Below are 18,268 nucleotides of genomic sequence, written 5' to 3'. Positions count from 1 at the left end.
TGGGAACGTCTGGAGGAGGCCCCTGTCCGACAGACTTTCAACTCACACCTCCGGAGGAGCTTTTCGTGCATCCCTGTGGAGGCTGGGGGCATTGAACCCGAGTGGACAATGTTCAAAGTTTCCATTGCTGAAGCTGTGGCGGGGAGCTGTGGTCTTAGGGTCTTAGGTGCCTCAAGGGGCGGCAACCCACGAACACCGTGGTGGACACCGGTGGTCAGGGAAGCCGTCCGACTGAAGAAGGAGTCTTTCCAGGATATGTTATCCCAGAGGACTCCGGAGGCAGTTGCAAGGTACCGAAGGGCCCGAAGGGCTGCAGCCTCTGCCGTGAAAGAGGCAAAGCAGCGGGTGTGGGAGAAGTACGGAGAAGACATGGAGAAGGACTTTCGGTTGGCACCAAGGTGCTTCTGGAAAACCGTTCGCCACCTCAGGAGGGGGAAGCGGGGAACCATCCAAGCTGTGTACAGTAAGGATGGGACGCTGTTGACCTCAACTGAGGAGGTAATAGGGCGGTGGAAGGAGCACTTTGAGGAACTCCTAAATCCGACTAATACGCCCTCTATGGTAGAGGCAGAGCTGGAGGATGATGGGGGATTGTCGTCAATCTCCCTGGTGGAAGTTGCTGAGGTAGTTAAACAACTCCACAGTGGCAAAGCCCCAGGGATTGATGAGATCCGTCCAGAAATGCTTAAAGCTCTGGGTGTGGAGGGGTTGTCTTGGTTGACACGCCTCTTCAACATTGCGTGGAAGTCGGGGACGGTGCCTAAGGAGTGGCAGACCGGGGTGGTGGTTCCCCTTTTCAAAAAGGGGGACCAGAGGGTGTGTGCCAATTACAGGGGTATCACACTTCTCAGCCTCCCCGGTAAAGTCTACTCCAAGGTGCTGGAAAGGAGGGTTCGGTCGATAGTCGAACCTCAGGTTGAAGAGGAACAATGCGGATTCCGTCCTGGTCGTGGAACAACGGACCAGATCTTTACTCTCACAAGGATCCTGGAGGGATCCTGGGAGTATGCCCAACCAGTCTACATGTGCTTTGTGGATCTGGAGAAGGCGTATGACCGGGTCCCCCGGGAGATACTGTGGGAGGTGCTGCGGGAGTATGGGGTGAGGGGGTCCCTTCTCAGGGCCATCCAGTCTCTGTACGACCAAAGCGAGAGCTGTGTCCAGGTTCTCGGCAGTAAGTCGGACTCGTTTCAGGTGAGGGTTGGCCTCCGCCAGGGCTGCGCTTCGTCACCAATCCTGTTTGTAGTATTTATGGACAGGATATCGAGGCGTAGTCGGGGTGGAGAGGGGTTGCAGTTTGGTGAGCTGGGGATCTCATCGCTGCTTTTTGCAGATGATGTGGTCCTGATGGCATCGTCGGCCTGTGACCTTCAGCACTCACTGGATCGGTTCGCAGCCGAGTGTGAAGCGGCTGGGATGAGGATCAGCACCTCTCAATCGGAGGCCATGGTTCTCAGCAGGAAACCGATGGAGTGCCTTCTCCAGGTAGGGAATGAGTCCTTACCCCAAGTGAAGGAGTTCAAGTACCTTGGGGTCTTGTTCGCGAGTGAGGGGACAATGGAGCGGGAGATTGGTCGGAGAATCGGCGCAGCGGGTGCGGTATTACATTCAATTTATCACACCGTTGTGACGAAAAGAGAGCTGAGCCAGAAGGCAAAGCTCTCAATCTACCGGTCAGTTTTCGTTCCTACCCTCACCTATGGTCATGAAGGCTGGGTCATGACCGAAAGAACGAGATCCAGGGTACAAGCGGCCGAAATGGGTTTCCTCAGGAGGGTGGCTGGCGTCTCCCTTAGAGATAGGGTGAGAAGCTCAGTCATCCATGAGGAGCTCGGAGTAGAGCCATTACTCCTTTGCGTCGAAAGGAGCCAGTTGAGGTGGTCCGGGCATCTGGTAAGGATGCCCCCTGGGCGCCTCCCTAGGGAGGTGTTCCAGGCACGTCCAGCTGGGAGGAGGCCTCGGGGAAGACCCAGGACTAGGTGGAGGGATTATATCTCCAACCTGGCCTGGGAACGCCTCGGGATCCCCCAGTCGGAGCTGGTTAATGTGGCTCGGGAAAGGGAAGTTCGGGGTCCCTTGCTGGAGCTGCTACCCTCGCGACCCGATACCGGATAAGCGGACAAAGATGATGATGATGATGAAACCTCATAAAGTGAAATTTTCATGCCATGGGACCTTTAACTTTCATCATTTCATATGTAGAACAAAAACCAGTGACCGGAAAACTGTGAAAGACAGCTGAGAGAGACAGGAGGAAGAAGACAGTTGGACATGAAGGTCTGACCCCATGGCCCACAGGAGCACATGGTCCCTCATCGCTTGCTGAGCCACCAGGCAATGAATTTCAACTTTGCAATCTACAAACTGATATATGCAAGTATGTACAGGTGTACGTTTTGCAACCTGTGTACTTCAGAATTAAGAATATTCTGTCTGTTGGGAGTGTTTCCAACGTCTGCGACAGATGAGCTCGCTTTCGGGGTAGACTACCTGCGGTAGAGAACCATCAGGCCGCCCCATAAGAAGAACACTGGGAGTCACTGGATCTGGGTCGCTGGCATCTGAAGAAACATAACCCAAGGGCTTACTGTTGAGGATCCCTTCCACCTCAGTCAGTACGGGTCGAAGCACTTCTTCAGGAACAGGTTGAGCACCAACTGTGGCATAGAGTGCACTCTTAACTGAACGTATCTCCCTCTCCCACACCCCTCCGAAGTGGGGAGCTGCTGGGGGGGTTAAAGTGGAAGGAGATCTTCTGTGGTGCAAGGAGATGTTGCAGTTCGTTAGACATTCCAACAAAGGTCTCACAGAGTTCTCGCTCACCTCCCTTGAAATTTGTCCCCTGATCGGAGAACAGCTCAGCAGGCATTCCTCTACGGGCGATAAACCAACGAAGGGACATCAGAAAGGCGTCAGTGTCAATAGAGGTAAGGAGGTCCAAGTGCACCGCCCTAGTTGTGAGGCACTTGAAGATGATCCCCCATCTCTTCTCCCAGCGTCGGCCCACTTTGATCTCAAATGGCCCAAACAGTCCATCCCTGTAGAATAGAAAGCAGGCTTGAAAAGGCGCAGACGGGCTGATGGCAGGTCTGCCATCTTCGGCACTGCAGGGCTTGCCCTCCATCGCCGACAGTCAGCGCAGCTGTACTGGTAGCGCCGGACAGCCTCACGCCCTTGCAGGATCCAGAAGGAGCGTCGAAGCTCGGCGAACACCCGCTCTGGACCTGGGTGGTGGAGGCGGTTGTCAAAGTCTTGGATCAGAAGCGTAGTCACTCGGTGACCTGGGTCTAAGATGACTGGATGGAGAGTGGTCAGTTCTAGGCCTTCTGCTCGACGGAGTCGTCCTCCATCCCGAATGAGCTCTCCCCTTTCATCCAGCTCCGGAGACAGCGTGTGAAGTCGACTGCTGCTGGGGACTGGCTTACCAGCTTTCAGCAGGCTGTACTCCTGCTGAAAACTATCCCTCTGAGCCCTGTGCAGTATCAACTGTTCAGCCTGTCGGTAGTCTTCAGCTGTGGGCCATAGACTGGCTTGATGCAACTGCGGCGACCCCACAGAAGGTAGACTTGCGCAGCTCTGAGGTATCTTCTGCTTCGTCAACAGTGGGGTCCTCTGGCCATGAGTCTGGACTACTCAGGAGGAAATTGGGTCCCAGGATCCATCTATTTGGCTGAACAAGCTCTAGCAGCTTGTTCTTTCGTGTTATGTCATCAGCAGGGTACCTTGGGGTATCAACATATCTCCAGGCATGCCCGTCAGTCAGCTGCTGTATCTCGGCCACGCGGGTGCTCACAAAGACCTTGAATCGGCAGGATTCAGACTTCAACCATGTCAGCACCGTTGTGGAATCTGACCAAAGGGTTGTCTGATCAATGTGGATGGTAAGCTCCCGCTTCAGCATCTGTGAGAGCTGTGCACCAGTAAGGGCAGCACAGAGTTCCAATTAGGGCATAGAGCGAAATCGCTTGGGAGCAACTCTGGAACAGGCCATCAGGAATGACAGATGAACTTCACCGTGTCTGTCAGTGGTCTGGAGGTACGCCACTGAGCCATAAGCCTCTTCTGAGGCGTCGCAAAATACATGCACTTCTCTCTAAAGACCGGAGATGTCCACATCCTTCGACAAGTACGGTCGGGGCAGGGTGACTTGAGGTAAGACTTGTAGTTCTTCTTCCCAGGCTTTCCACTGCTGCCGAAGCTCCTGCGATAGTAGTGGATCATCCCATCCCCTGTGTTTGTCTGGTAAAACCCCCAAATGAGATGCATATTCTGAATCTGCTGTATTACATGTCCAAAGAATGCCTCTAAAACCTGAATAATACCAGAATATCACACACGTCTTAATCTGAAAATGCTTTATTCGGAAAAAGGCCTTATTCAGGAATATTGTCGTATTCGGAATAATAGTGAAATATTGGTGTGCATGTAAACATACTCAGTGACTGTCCAGCTGTGCTCTACTCTTCACCCATTAAGTTAGATGATATGAGATTCTGATAACAGCTGTTCACAACCTGTTATTGTGTTCATTTTGAGGTGTTCAAAGGCAGTAAGTTTTCTTTTAACTAATATCTTCTGACGTGCAAATACAAAATAAAAAAAAAACTATTTCCTGAAAAACTCAACAGTGACACGTGATGAGATAGGAGGAGGGCTTTACTAGGTGGTGTCTGGTTAGACACTGATGTGCGGATCTCATATGACCAACATTTCAAATGGAGGACTCATCTCTGCAGCTGCTGCTGGGTAAGTTCAACTTAATGTCTCAGGGTTTGTAAGTTCTAAAACATGTCTGCTGTTTAGAGAGAAGCAATTAAAGGACTGCAAAGACTGAATTCAGCGACACAAAAACAAGATATTGTATATCAGAATACTTTGTGTGTATATTCACAATAGTCATCATTTTCTAATTTCTCTTCACTGAAACAGCTTTTCTGTTACTGTGGTCCAGTTTTGGGAAAAAAACACAAAACATGTAATGTAAATATTATGTTTTTTTTTTCTTGATAAGTAATGATCTAATATCATAGTTGTGTTTCTGTGCTTTATGACCACAGTTGTTTTGTTTCTGTCCTGCTGCATATTAAACTATCATAAGGTTAATTTCTCTTTAGTTCTGACTTCACTGCTGAGCTGCACAACAAGCCAAGGTCAGTAAACTTCTTCTATCACATCTGATAGATCATTTTGGGTTTAGGACCGTGGGCGTCGATAGGCATGGACGTCCCCGGCCCCGAATGTTTTATAAATAGCCCCGGATTTAGCAATGGATCTCTCTCTCCCTCTCTTTTTATTCTTTTTCTTACAAATATAAGAATAATAGAATAAAAAAGCCCTGAAATAGTAAATGCCAAATATGAAACCAAGTTTTTTTCCAAGGCACTCACAATTCTTACATTCTTTTGTAGAAACTGATGGTAGAACTGTAACTTTGTCCTCTTTATTTTATATGAATAGAACAGGCAGCTACACAAACTTTACACATATAACAATACTGTGTATTAGGGTCATTTACATAAGTTGTTTAGCTTTCCAATTTGTAATAATTATCGTTGGTGGCAACTTTTATGAATTTTTAAATTCCAAAAAGCCTCAATATTTCATAAAATTCAATAATATAAAATAAACAGACAGACACACACACACACACACACGTACAGACACACACACACACACACACACACACACACACACACACACACACACACGTACAGACACACACACACACACACACACACACACACACACACGTACAGACACGCACACACACACACACACACACACACACACACACACACACACACACACACACTTACAGACACGCACACACACACACACACACACACACACACACACACACACACATGTGCACACATGTAGGCTACAGACACACACACACACAAACATGTACAGACACGCACAAACACGTACAGACACACACACACACACACACACACACACAAACCGGTCTGCATCCAATCAGCAGGTGTTTTGTCTGAAAGACGTATTATAACTATTGTCCTGCACCAGATTGATGCATTTAAATACCAGAATTACATTTTCTTTCTCCTGGGGGAGCATACCCCCGAACCCTCCTGGATTACTTTTCTGGGCTGGGCTAAGCCCCCAATGTTTTAAGATCCTAACAACGCCTCTGTTTAGGACAGTGTTTGAGCAGGGGAAGTTTATAAATACAATAAAAGAGTTTTTGAAGGCAGCCGTGTGCACAGACTGGACAGTGAAAGATAAAACTGATAAATGTAAGTGACTCAGAACCAGGGCTGCCTTGTATGATGCACTAGCTGCCAGAGAAAGAGGAAAAAACGGCTTTACAGGAATAGGAGGAGAGTATCACACATGTAGCTAGATATTCTGCTGTGTTTGTCACCAGATCATCATTGCAGTTCAGTTGTAAGCAGACATTGAGAAAGTATTATGAGCAATGGGGACAAAATATGCAAAATGCTAATCATCTTAGAACTATAACTGCGTCTTTCTGTCCTTCCTCCCTCCAGCCTCTCTGACTGTGAGTCCCAGCAGCTCTCAGATGTTTAGAGGACAGGATGTCTCTCTGAGCTGTGAGGAGGACGACAGCTCTGCTGGATGGACTCTGAGGGGGAACACAACCAGAGACACCAGAGCTGAGTGTAAAGACTGGAGAGGAAAACCTGCTGGTTCTTCCTGTAACATCAGCTACATGATCCCAGGGGACAGTGGAGTTTACTGGTGTGAGTCCAGGGAGGGAGCAACCAGTAACAGCATCAACATCACTGTCACTGGTAAGATCAGACTGTGGAGTCAGTATTGATGAAGCTGTGTGTGAATGGATGACATGCTGTAGTTTGTCTCTGTGTTCAGATGGACCAGTGATCCTGCAGAGTCCTGTCCTCCCTGTGACGGAGGGAGAAGACCTCACTCTGCACTGTAAAACAAAGACGTCCTCCAACCGCTCAACTGATTTCTATAAAGATGGCTCCTTCATCAGGACTGAGGCTGCAGGTCACATGACCATCCACCATGTTTCCAGGTCTGATGAAGGCCTCTACAAGTGTCACATCAGCATTGATGGAGAGTCTCCACCCAGCTGGGTCTCTGTCACAGGTGAGGAGGTTAAAGGTCATTATTCATCTTAGGACCCTTTAACACCTACAGTTCTGTAGACTTTGCGATTCGGGGGCCTCATTTTTCTTTTCGTTCTGTTTGTGTTTCTTTGTCACGTGCACCAAACCTGGTCTTTGAGTTGATGATGATGTGTGGTCATTATAGGTTATGGATCTGAAAGTTATCGTCACTTCAATCATTTATATGTCAGTAAATTGTGTGCAAGGTGGAAACTGCAGGCTAGTTAATGCATTGGTTTCTGGTTCACTTCCTGTGTGTGTCTGATTGCGTTCTCACATGAAGTGACCAAAATCTTGAGTTCAATGAGCTTTCACACCGCCCCAAACCACCAGGAGTATCCAAGGAAATGCTCCAGGGTTGGGTTAACACGGTGTGGAAGCAGCCTAACACACCGTCTGATATCAGATATCTCTTCCTCTAACTAGACCAGGGGAATTCACTCAATTACAAACATGATACACAACATGGAAGTTAAAAGTCTAAAGCTTCACATAAAAAAGGAGGAACAGTGAAATAGCTGAACGTGTTATCTACTTACTTTTATTTCTATGCTTTTAAGTAAATATTTTTTGTTAATTTTAGAGAAACCCACGACTACAAGTCCTCCTCCAACCTCCACCACCTCTGGCTCCTCTCCTCCTCCCCCCTGGTTGTGGTCCATTTCAGTCGGTGTCCTGGTTCTCCTGGTTCTCCTGGTTCTCCTGGTTCTACGATGCATCCGTAGGAACCCTAAAGGTTAGTCTCATAAGACTCATATTGCGCTGCAGTTTAAAATCTAAATGTACTGTTGATGTTTTCAATTTCAGAATTGGAGTGAAGTGTTCAAACAACAGTTTCTTCAAGTCAAACGTCTCTTAGGATTCTCATGAATCACTATTCTGTTGTTGACAAACCATCCTCACCACGAGGGCCCTTTAGCATGCTCCGGAGCTTTTGATCAGATCACATAATCTTCCTCATGTTTCCATCTTTACGGATGTCTCTTTAATGATTAAATTGATTAAATTTATATTAACTTTGGTTTATTTCAGCTGAAGTAGAAGCTGGAGATGATGACGTCACATACAGTGATGTCACCATATCACGTAACCTGCAGCAGCCAATCAGACGGAGCAGAGGTAAAGATGTTTTTATTGATTTTCAGAAGAAAACCGTGTGTGTTCTTGTTTTAATGTCCTGAGAGGACGTTTTGGGAAAAGAACATTTCATAAAATAAGGATATTGTAAAAACTAAAACTAAATGTTTTAGTCCACAACAGTCACACAGTAAGGTCTATTTTAGTAAATGATGTGTGTGTGAGAGTCTGTGTGTTTTGTACCCTGTGGTTAACAGCTCTAACAGCTCTAACAGCTCTACCAGCTCTGTGGTCGTCCAGTTTCCTGTTTCTCATAGCAACCCTTCAGCTGAGTGGGGGTCTGCACACACTTCACTGCAGGACTGTTAATAAAACAAAGATCATATCAATTAACTATACGTTTGCAGATGTACATACCTTTGTATGTTATGATCAATAGACCTAAAATAAGGGAATATGTTCATGTAAACAGTAAAACTATTAAGTCCTTTTTCTAATACTATGGAAAATAGTATTACTGATTGTAGTAAAAGTTTAATAATCAATGTCATTTCTTTTCCAGAGAGTGATCCTGCTGCAATCTACTCCAGAGTGAGAACAGAAGACGTCTGTTACGGACAAATAGTGATCAAAGACAAGAAATCAAACAGGAAGAGAGGTACGGCTGCTCTTCTACGTCTCCATCACTAGAATTGAACTTGAAACAGGGATGCTGCCTGTCCCCGACTCTGTTCAACATTTATATAAATGAATTGGCAAAAATTCTGGAACTTTCTACATCCCCTGGTATCACTCTGGGAGATACTGACATCAAATGTCTGTTATATGCTGATGGTGTAGTCCTGCTGTCCCCTACAAAAGAAGGCCTACAACAACACCTGGACCTCCTGCACAGTTTCTGTCAGACCTGGGCTCTGACTGTCAACCTAAACAAACCAAAATACTGATTTTCCAGAAAAGATCTGGGAATTACAGTAAACATAAATAAATAAATAATAAAAATAAATACAGTTCAATTAGAACATGTGAAAAACTACACATATTTAGGTCTCAATATTAGTTCATCAGGTAGTTTTCAAATGGGTGTGAATGAGCTGAGAGACAAATCAAGAAGAGCATTTTATGCAATTAAAAGAAAAATCAAAACAGACATTCCAATTAAAACTTGGTTAAAATATTTAAGTATAGAACCCATCGCTCTATATTGCAGCGAAATATGGGGCCTGCTCAGTAGACATTTAAAATTTACTGACTGGGACAATCACCCAATTGAGAAATTCCATGTAGAATTTTGTAGAAACCTTCTACATCTACCAAGACACATCCCAAATAACGCCTGCCGAGCAGAACTAGGCCAATATCCCCTCCAAATTACAATTGAAAAAAGATCCATCAAATTCTACTGAGAGTACACAATAGCTGAATACTTGAGCACCATATGTGACCACAGCCTCAGAAAGACTCTGAGCAGGTACAGGCTGAGTGGACACAGTCTGGCTGTGGAAACCGGCCACCACAGACAGACCTGGGGCCTGTTTTACAAAAGCAGAATTTATAAATCCAGGATAACTGATAAAGCGAGGCTTGACCTAGTCTAATCTGTGCACCTTGGCTTGGTGAGTTTCACGAAGGCCAAGCCAGGATAAGGAGGAGCGACTAGGTCGAGTCAGGCTGAGGAGGAGAGACTAGGTCTAGTCAGGCTGAGGAGGAGCGACTAGGTCTAGTCAGGCTGAGGAGGAGAGACTAGGTCTAGTCAGGATGAGGAGGAGAGACTAGGTCTAGTCAGGATGAGGAGGAGAGACTAGGTCTAGTCAGGCTGAGGAGGAGAGACTAGGTCTAGTCAGGATGAGGAGGAGAGACTAGGTCTAGTCAGGCTGAGGAGGAGAGACTAGGTCTAGTCAGGATGAGGAGGAGAGACTAGGTCGAGTCAGGCTGAAGTAATTCAGATAGATGCGCATCCACGGCTTTCCTAAAAAGACCGTGAGGTCGATCACAGATTTACTGATGCCAAAATGGAGAATACACATTGTACATACTTTATACAGAGTGAGCAGCAGTTTCTTGTGGAAGTATGATGACGTGAAACACATTATTTGTATAAAAAGAAAAAAAACATGGTCGCTGTAATGAAACAGCGAGAGAAAGCGTAGCAGACGATCACGGACCGACTGAATGTGTAAGCAGCCTAAACATATACATTAACTGACCACTGATCTGAACTGAAACCATCATAATCATTCCATTCAAGGAGTTAGGCTACTAATCATTTACACAAATTAACAGTGGTACTCTTTGCCTTAAAAGTAAGCATGTAATATAGCATATAACATGCACAACAAAGATATATAACACAATAAAGGAAAGGGGAAAAGCCAAAAAGCATAATATGAGCACTTTAAAAGTATTACTGATTGTCGTAGGAGTTTAAATAATCAGTCTACTTTTTGCATAAGTAGTAAATATACTGTACAGTCCTGATATTAATAATGATATTTCTTTTCCAGAGAGTGATCCTGTGGCAATCTACTCCGGAGTGAGAACAGAAGACGTCTGTTACGGACAAATAGTGATCAAAGACAAGAAAAGAAACAGGAAGAGAGGTACGGCTGCTCTCCTATGTCTCCATCACTAGAAACATAACACAAGTGTATATGTTCATGCTGATGAAGGAACATGTCACCCAAAGCAACAGTGACTATGTTTACATGCACAGAGTATTCAGTTTTACAGAAAAGCAGAGTATGAGGGCGTGCCCTGACAGTAGCTAGGTAAGGACTACTAGCCAGTCAGGAGCAGAGTATGAGGGTGTGCCCTGACAGTACCTAGGTAAGGAGTACTAGCCAGTCAGGAGCAGAGTATGAGGGCGTGCCCTGACAGTACCTAGGTAAGGACTACTAGCCAGTCAGAAGCAGAGTATGAGGGCGTGTCATGCTAGCAGCTAGGTGAGCATTATACCGTGTGTTCCAAAGTGACCACGTTTGTCTCTGAAGTAAAGGATGGACTACAATAGAGCTGTTTGGAGCAGTTTGTGAACAGTGTTTTCTGTTGGAGATGGTAAGTCCCTTTGGGGGGGACTTTGGGCTTTTTCACTTTGTAAACCTATAACATGCACAACAAAGATATATAACACAATAAAGGAAAGGGAAAAAGCCAAAAATCATAATATGAGCTCTCTAAAAGTAATACTGATTGTCGTAGGAATTTAAATAATCAGTATACTTTTTGCATAAGTAGTGCATATACTGTACAGTCCTGATATTAATAATGATATTTCTTTTCCAGAGAGTGATCCTGCTGCAATCTACTCCGGAGTGAGAACAATCGTCAGTTATGGACAAATAGTGATCAAAGACAAGAAAAGAAACAGGAAGAGAGGTATGGCTGCATCCACCACTAGAAACATAACACATGTGTATATGTTCATGCTGATGAAGGAACATGTCCCCCAAAGCAACAGTGACTACGTTTACATGCACACAGTATTCAGTGTTACAGAAAAGAAACAATATTCCGAATAAGCTGTTGAAAATGAATGAAAATGAATATTCCACTAATATTCCTGTTTACATGCAGCCGTTAAAAAACAGGATATTTTTATAACGTATTCCAGCAGTGGAGGACTTGTTGGAGTATGTGAACACAGCGTCCCTCTTTCATTCCTTCAACCAGCTTCTAGAAAAGGTCGGCTCATACTCAAAAGCCTGTTGATATCCTCCAAGTATTTGATGTTTACAAGTAGCTGTGTTTATGGCCCAGAAAGACTTTTTACATAGACTTTGCATGGCGAAAGAAATGTCTATATTTCAGCGGATCATTTTTTTTGAGGTACACCAACCTACCAGCCCGAACACTTAAAGGGTCCTTGTTTAAAACGTCATGTTTTTAACATTTTTAACATTCACTAGTAGCCGAATCCAGAGTTATTAAACTACGTATGACGAACGCGCATAATGGACGCGAGCAGAGCCGCGGGACTGCGCCCGCCCGCTCACATGACTGTTCTCCCGATCTCATGTAGCTGTTATAATGGATATAGCTAATGGTTGTAATTCACCATGTGTTCTATTAATACGTCCATGGTGTTATCTTATGATACACCCGAGGGATGTATGTATGCTGTAAAGCCTGTTACGTGGATGTAACGTCATGTATACATGAAGCGTTTCCCAAACTGGCGGGGCTATCGGCTAGTAGCTATTAGCAGTAGCTAGCATGGATGTTGTCGGTACACGATCCGTTCTGCCTGCACGATCCGTTCTGCGCATGCGCAAAATGTTCGCGCATGCGCTGTTGTACGAGGATTTACGACACTGCACGATCTGTTCCACGCTTCCGGTCGACAGCCAAGCTAACGTTAGTTTAGCTAACAGCTAATTCGGCTAACTGCTAGCTGAGACAGCATGTAATAACTTTAAAAGACCCTCAAACTAAAACGTGAAAATAACCGTTAACATATATAACAGCTGTTACGTCAGTTCTACTTTACTTGTGCTCATTTAAAATACAATCACTCAATACTTGTCTTTATTGTTATTACTGTGAAGTCTTAATTTAGCTGTAGCCTGCTTTTCCCATTACGTTTGAGTTAACGTTATTTTAGACTGAATCTAGCTGTCAGCTAGCAGTTAGCCGAATTAGCTGTTAGCTAAACTAACGTTAGCTTCCCGGTGGAGGCTAACCATAGGCTAGCGTGGAACAGATCGTGCAGGTCGTATCCTCGGTAAAACAGTATTATCTTGCGCATGCGCAGAACGGATCGTGCAGGCAGAACGGATCGTGTACCGACAGATGTATTAACAGAACGGTAATACTAGCTATACATAGATATGCCTACATAACGTTACTACAGACATAGTGATGACATGGCCTTGGTTCTCTGTTATGATACATCCGAGGGCTGTATGCTGTAAAGCTTGTAACGTGGATGAGGGATGAAGCCATGGATGAGCTTTGTTCACCAAACTGCAGGCTAACCTTAGTATTTTACATGGCTGCATAAAAACAGGAATATTAGTGGAATATTCACTTACATTAGCCATGTAAACAGCTTTGTCAAAATGTTGTCTTTTTAGGAATAAGGGCAAAAACTGGAACATTTTGTACATGTAAACATATTCAATTATGTGTTTTAAACAACAATGTGTGGCACAGAGGAAGAAGATATATCAGGCTTTGATAGAGACAACACTTGTAAGATACATCGGCTGTTGTTTTGAGTCTCAACATGAAAGTTATTGACAAAACAAAACATGTAAAATAACATCGGACTAATACTTAAAGACGACATCAGACTATTAGTAATATTCATCCTGTCTCAGAGTAAGATTTAAGTTTGGATATAAAAGAGGAGACGGACTCAGCAGACCAAAGATAATTTGTTTTCTCCGTCTCAAACTGACCTTTACTACAACTAATGATTGCGTAGTGTTTTCCACTGTGGGTGTAAAACCACAGCAGCACCTTGATACCAGTAAACTAACACGGGTGAGGTTTCTATCTACCGCCTCTGCGAGCAGCTTTGTGGTCGTCCAGTTTCCTGTTTCAGAAAAATGCCCTCTGCTCTGCTCTTCCTTTGTTCACAGCAGGTCTAAAAACCTGCAGACATAAAGGCCATAATAACTCTAATAATAATTCTACATTAACAATAATCTTACAGCAGTATAAATACTATTATATCCAGAGAGAGATCCAGCTGCAGTCTCCTCAGCAGTGAGAGGAGCTGAAGACGTCAGTTATGGACAAATAGTGATCAAATCAAACAGGACCAGAGGTACAGCTGCTCTTTATTTCTCAACGTTGATCTGAGCCAGTTTCCAGTCTTTATGCTAAGCTAAGCTAACCACTTCCAGCTCTGTATTGAACATACAGAAAATACAACTGATAATCATCCCCTCTCGCTCTCAGGAAGAAAGAGAATAAGAGGATTTACTAAAATAGGGATTGGGAATATAATAAACTATTCCTATGAATAGATACAAAAGGACAAAAACACTGACTAGGTTCACATGCACATAATATTCAGTTTTTGGGCTTTTATTCTGAAAAAGACAATATTCTGACTAAGCCGTTTACATGGCTACTGAAAATGTAAATGGACTGCATTCATATAGTGCTTTTCTAGACTAATCAAAGCACTTTCACACAGCACTACAGGCACCATTCACACACACACATTCACACACACAGGTGGCTGAGGCTGTCATACAAGGTGCCACCTGCACATCAGATAAACATTCGCACATATTCACACAGGGATGTCAAGATACCAAAAATCTAGTAGTCGGTACCGGTACCACCAAGAGCCTGGCATCACCACACAGCCAGCGTACAGTAACATCTTCCCTGAGTTCACTAGAACTCCCAGACAGACAGCATGATTAGTTACGTCTGTTCTCATGATATCCATATTTACACAACAATGGTTCAACATCTGGAGCAAGTCAGGGTTCAGTGTCTTGCCCAAGGACACTTTGAAGCACCAACCTTCTGTTTGGTAGACGACTCTACCACCTGAGCTACAGACCTTCTGTTTGGTAGACGACTCTACCACCTGAGCTACAGACCTTCTGTTTGGTAGACGACTCTACCACCTGAGCTACAGCCGCCTTGAATTACATAAAGCGCCAATATTCCTGTTTACATGCAGCCGTAAACATGCAGGAGGCCGTGTGTCACAAACTGAGACACAGATTCTGAATGTGCTGTATACATGTCCAAAGACTGCTTCTCAAACCTGAATAATACCTACATATAACACGTCTTCATTGAAAAATGCTATATTCAGAAAAAAAGCCCTTATTCTGAAAATAGAATATGATGTTTACATGACATTATAATAGTGTAATATTTACATCGTTTACATATATATCTCCATACGGTCTTTTAAAATTAGTCTTGCCGTCTCTGTCTCTTTTGTTTGTTATTAAAGACATGTCTGAACTAACCGCCAAAATAAAAGCAGGAAGTTTGTTCATCTTCCTCATTTTATTTTAATTCAGTACAGTTTTAAGTATTTTAACTTCCTTCTACTTTTTACTTCTCTTCTACATTTCTGAGAAAACTATTGTACATTTTACTTTTACTATTCTATGTTTTGCCTTTGAGATAAAACTAATGTGATTTGAAATGTATGCATAATATTTCCTCGACTTGTTTATGCATTTATAAAACTGTGCGTAGATTCTATTTTGAAAGGTTTTGTGCGCCAAAAAGTCAGAATTTTCTTACGCAAAAACAATATTCTGATTTATAATACCCTGCGGCGCACACCGGTACGCACTCTTCTCCTTATAAATACGGATGTGCGTTACCTTATGCGTGTACCGTGTGCAGTCATTGAAAATAACTTATTTTTTATGTTCTTCACAGAAAATGAGCCATTTTTCTTTGTATGAAGAGAGCCAAACAAGTCACTGTTGAGAAATGCTGTTTATCTGCTGATGGAGTTTGTCTCCAACAGTTTCTCATATTATTTGAACTGTTTGTGTTCAGATCCTCCAGCAGACCCAGAGGTCCTCTACTCCTCACTGAGGAAGACCTGAACACCATCACACCAGTCCAACCAGTGGAGTCCAGCCGGCCAATCACTGGTCCCCAGAGATCCTCACATCTACATCTGTATAGCCCCGGCGTATTTGTCGGAGATTTTAAACCTTTGCGAGCACAAAAGGTCAGTCCGGTCATCCAATCAACTGGCTTTAGAAGTCCCAAGGACGAGGTACAAACTGTGTGTGTGTGTGTGTGTGTGTGTGTGTGTGTGTGTGTGTGTCTAAGGGGGGGGGGGTCGCTCTTTTGCTGTTGCTGCCTCGAGACTTTGGAACAAGTTACCACCTGAAATTTACACCATTACAGACGTCGCACTTTTGAAATCCAAAATTAAACTTCTTTATTTAGAATGGCTTTTAATGCACAGTAGTGTTGCAGCATTTTCACTTTCTTTCTCCTGTTTTTATGCAACAGTTTCAGATGTTATTGTATTCTATGTTTGACTCTTTTTATTGTATGTTATGTTGTTTTATTCTTGGTCCTTCGAGCACTTTGGATACCTGTTGGTTGCTGTGAAGCACTATGAATAAATGTTGATTGATGTTAAGGTTAAATGAGATTAATGCAGCTACAAAAAGACAAATAACTCACATTTCAAGCATGTTTACATTCTTTAGATGTGTTTCGTTCAAACAAATGCTTCTTATTTAAGTCATAGATCAGAGATTCTTTTAACTGTTTTCATACATTTCACAACAACTAACAAATATCTACTGAACAGAGTCTAATGATAACAACTATTTACTGATATTGATATATTGTATTTATGAGCTTGTTTCTGTGCAGGATCAATAAACTCTGGTGTCACCGGTTGTTTTCCTCGTGTGGTTCTGTGGGTTTCTCTTCAGCAGATAACTGAGAACAAACACACCTCAGACTATAAACTGCTGCAACATCAGCCAGCGGTTGGAAACTTCACACCAATCACAAACAGCTACAGAGCAGAGGGTCTGAGGTTAGATTCTGTAGTCGGTGAACATTCAGTCAATTTTCTTAAGTTTAAAGTCACAGAAACCATCAGGTTCTGTTTTTCAGCTCATGATTACAGTCTGATGATCTTTAATGAGCAGATATACAGGATGCTGTTCTTCCACACCAGACATATTCACAGTTACACTCAGACTGCTTTTAATTTTTCAAAACATACAAGCCATCAGACGACGTGACACTGCCCGGTCACCCATCCTTACTATTTCCTTCTTGCACGTATTTTTGTATTAAAACTAAGTTTTAATACCCCTGGGCAGTAACTGCACATTCCTGCAGAAATGTTTGAAAGCACACACTTTCACCTAAAGGATTATTAGGAACACCAAATTAATACCGTGTTTGACCCCCTTTCGCCTTCAGAACTGCCTTAATTCTTCGTGGCATTGATTCAACAAGGTGCTGGAAGCATTCTCTAGAAATGTTGGCCCATATTGAGAGGATAGCATCCCCCACACCATTACACCACCACCAGCCTGCCCAGTGGTAACAAGGCATAACGGATCCATGTTCTCATTCTGTTTATGCAAAATTCTGACTCTACCATCTGAAAGTCTCAACAGAAATCAACACTCATCAGACCAGGCAACATTTTTCCAGTCTTGAAAGGTCCAATTTTGGTGAGCTCGTGCAAACTGTAGCCTCGTTTTCCTATTTTTAGTGGAGATGAGTGGTACCCGGTGGGGTCTTCTGCTGGTGTAGCTGGTTATTTGAGTCAAAGTTGATCTTCTATCAGCTTGAATCAGTCGGCCCATTCTCCTCTGACCTCTAGCATCAACAAGGCGTTTTCACCCCCCAGGACTGCCGCATACTGTTTGTATGTAAGTATGTATTGTAAGTTTACTGATAAAGCGAGGCTTGGCCTAGTCTGATCAGAGCATCCTGGCATTTCACGAAGGCCAAGCCAGGCTGAGGAGGAGAGACTAGGGCTAGTCAGGCTGAGGAGGAGAGACTAGGTCTAGTCAGGCTGAGGAGGAGAGACTAGGTCTAGTCAGGCTGAGGAGGAGAGACTAGGTCGAGCCAGGCTGAGGAGGAGAGACTAGGTCGAGTCAGGCTGAGGAGGAGAGACTAGGTCTAGTCAGGCTGAGGAGAAGAGACTAGGTCTAGTCAGGATGAGGAGGAGAGACTAGGTCTAGTCAGGCTGAGGAGGAGAGACTAGGTCTAGTCAGGCTGAGGAGAAGAGACTAGGTCGAGTCAGGCTGAGGAGGAGAGACTAGGTCGAGTCAGGATGAGGAGGAGAGACTAGGTCTAGTCAGGCTGAGGAGGAGAGACTAGGTCTAGTCAGGATGAGGAGGAGAGACTAGGTCGAGTCAGGATGAGGAGGAGAGACTAGGTCTAGTCAGGCTGAGGAGGAGAGACTAGGTCTAGTCAGACTGAGGAGGAGAGACTAGGTCTAGTCAGGCTGAGGAGGAGAGACTAGGTCTAGTCAGGCTGAGGAGGAGAGACTAGGTCTAGTCAGGAAAATGGAATCTATGTGAATTGTGTAGTTTTTTGTGAAATGAAGTAGATTTTTGATGACTGGAATCAAGTCTTTTTGC

General features: G+C 44.2%; 1 protein-coding gene and 1 long non-coding RNA gene across 2 annotated transcripts in view; both read left to right on the top strand.

Annotated features, from left to right (window-relative positions):
* LOC118493576 overlaps positions 1-18,268 on the top strand; it is a 328,097-nt gene that overhangs the window by 11,879 nt on the left and 297,950 nt on the right. The gene's annotated exons all lie outside the window — the stretch shown is intronic.
* LOC116067085 (low affinity immunoglobulin gamma Fc region receptor II-like) lies at positions 4,689-16,556 on the top strand. Its single transcript, XM_035993924.1, has 12 exons — positions 4,689-4,746; positions 5,115-5,150; positions 6,516-6,779; positions 6,859-7,101; positions 7,705-7,857; positions 8,154-8,240; positions 8,761-8,856; positions 10,703-10,798; positions 11,481-11,573; positions 13,879-13,968; positions 15,690-15,926; positions 15,972-16,556. The coding sequence occupies exons 1-11, from the start codon at positions 4,716-4,718 to the stop codon at positions 15,737-15,739; spliced, it is 1,239 nt and encodes a 412-aa protein (XP_035849817.1). The 5' UTR covers positions 4,689-4,715; the 3' UTR covers positions 15,740-15,926; positions 15,972-16,556.

Source organism: Sander lucioperca, chromosome 17 (assembly GCF_008315115.2).
Source record: "Sander lucioperca isolate FBNREF2018 chromosome 17, SLUC_FBN_1.2, whole genome shotgun sequence".
NCBI classification, from domain to species: domain Eukaryota; kingdom Metazoa; phylum Chordata; class Actinopteri; order Perciformes; family Percidae; genus Sander; species Sander lucioperca.
Note: the sequence above shows the minus strand (reverse complement) of the source record. Positions and strands in the feature narration are given on the sequence as shown.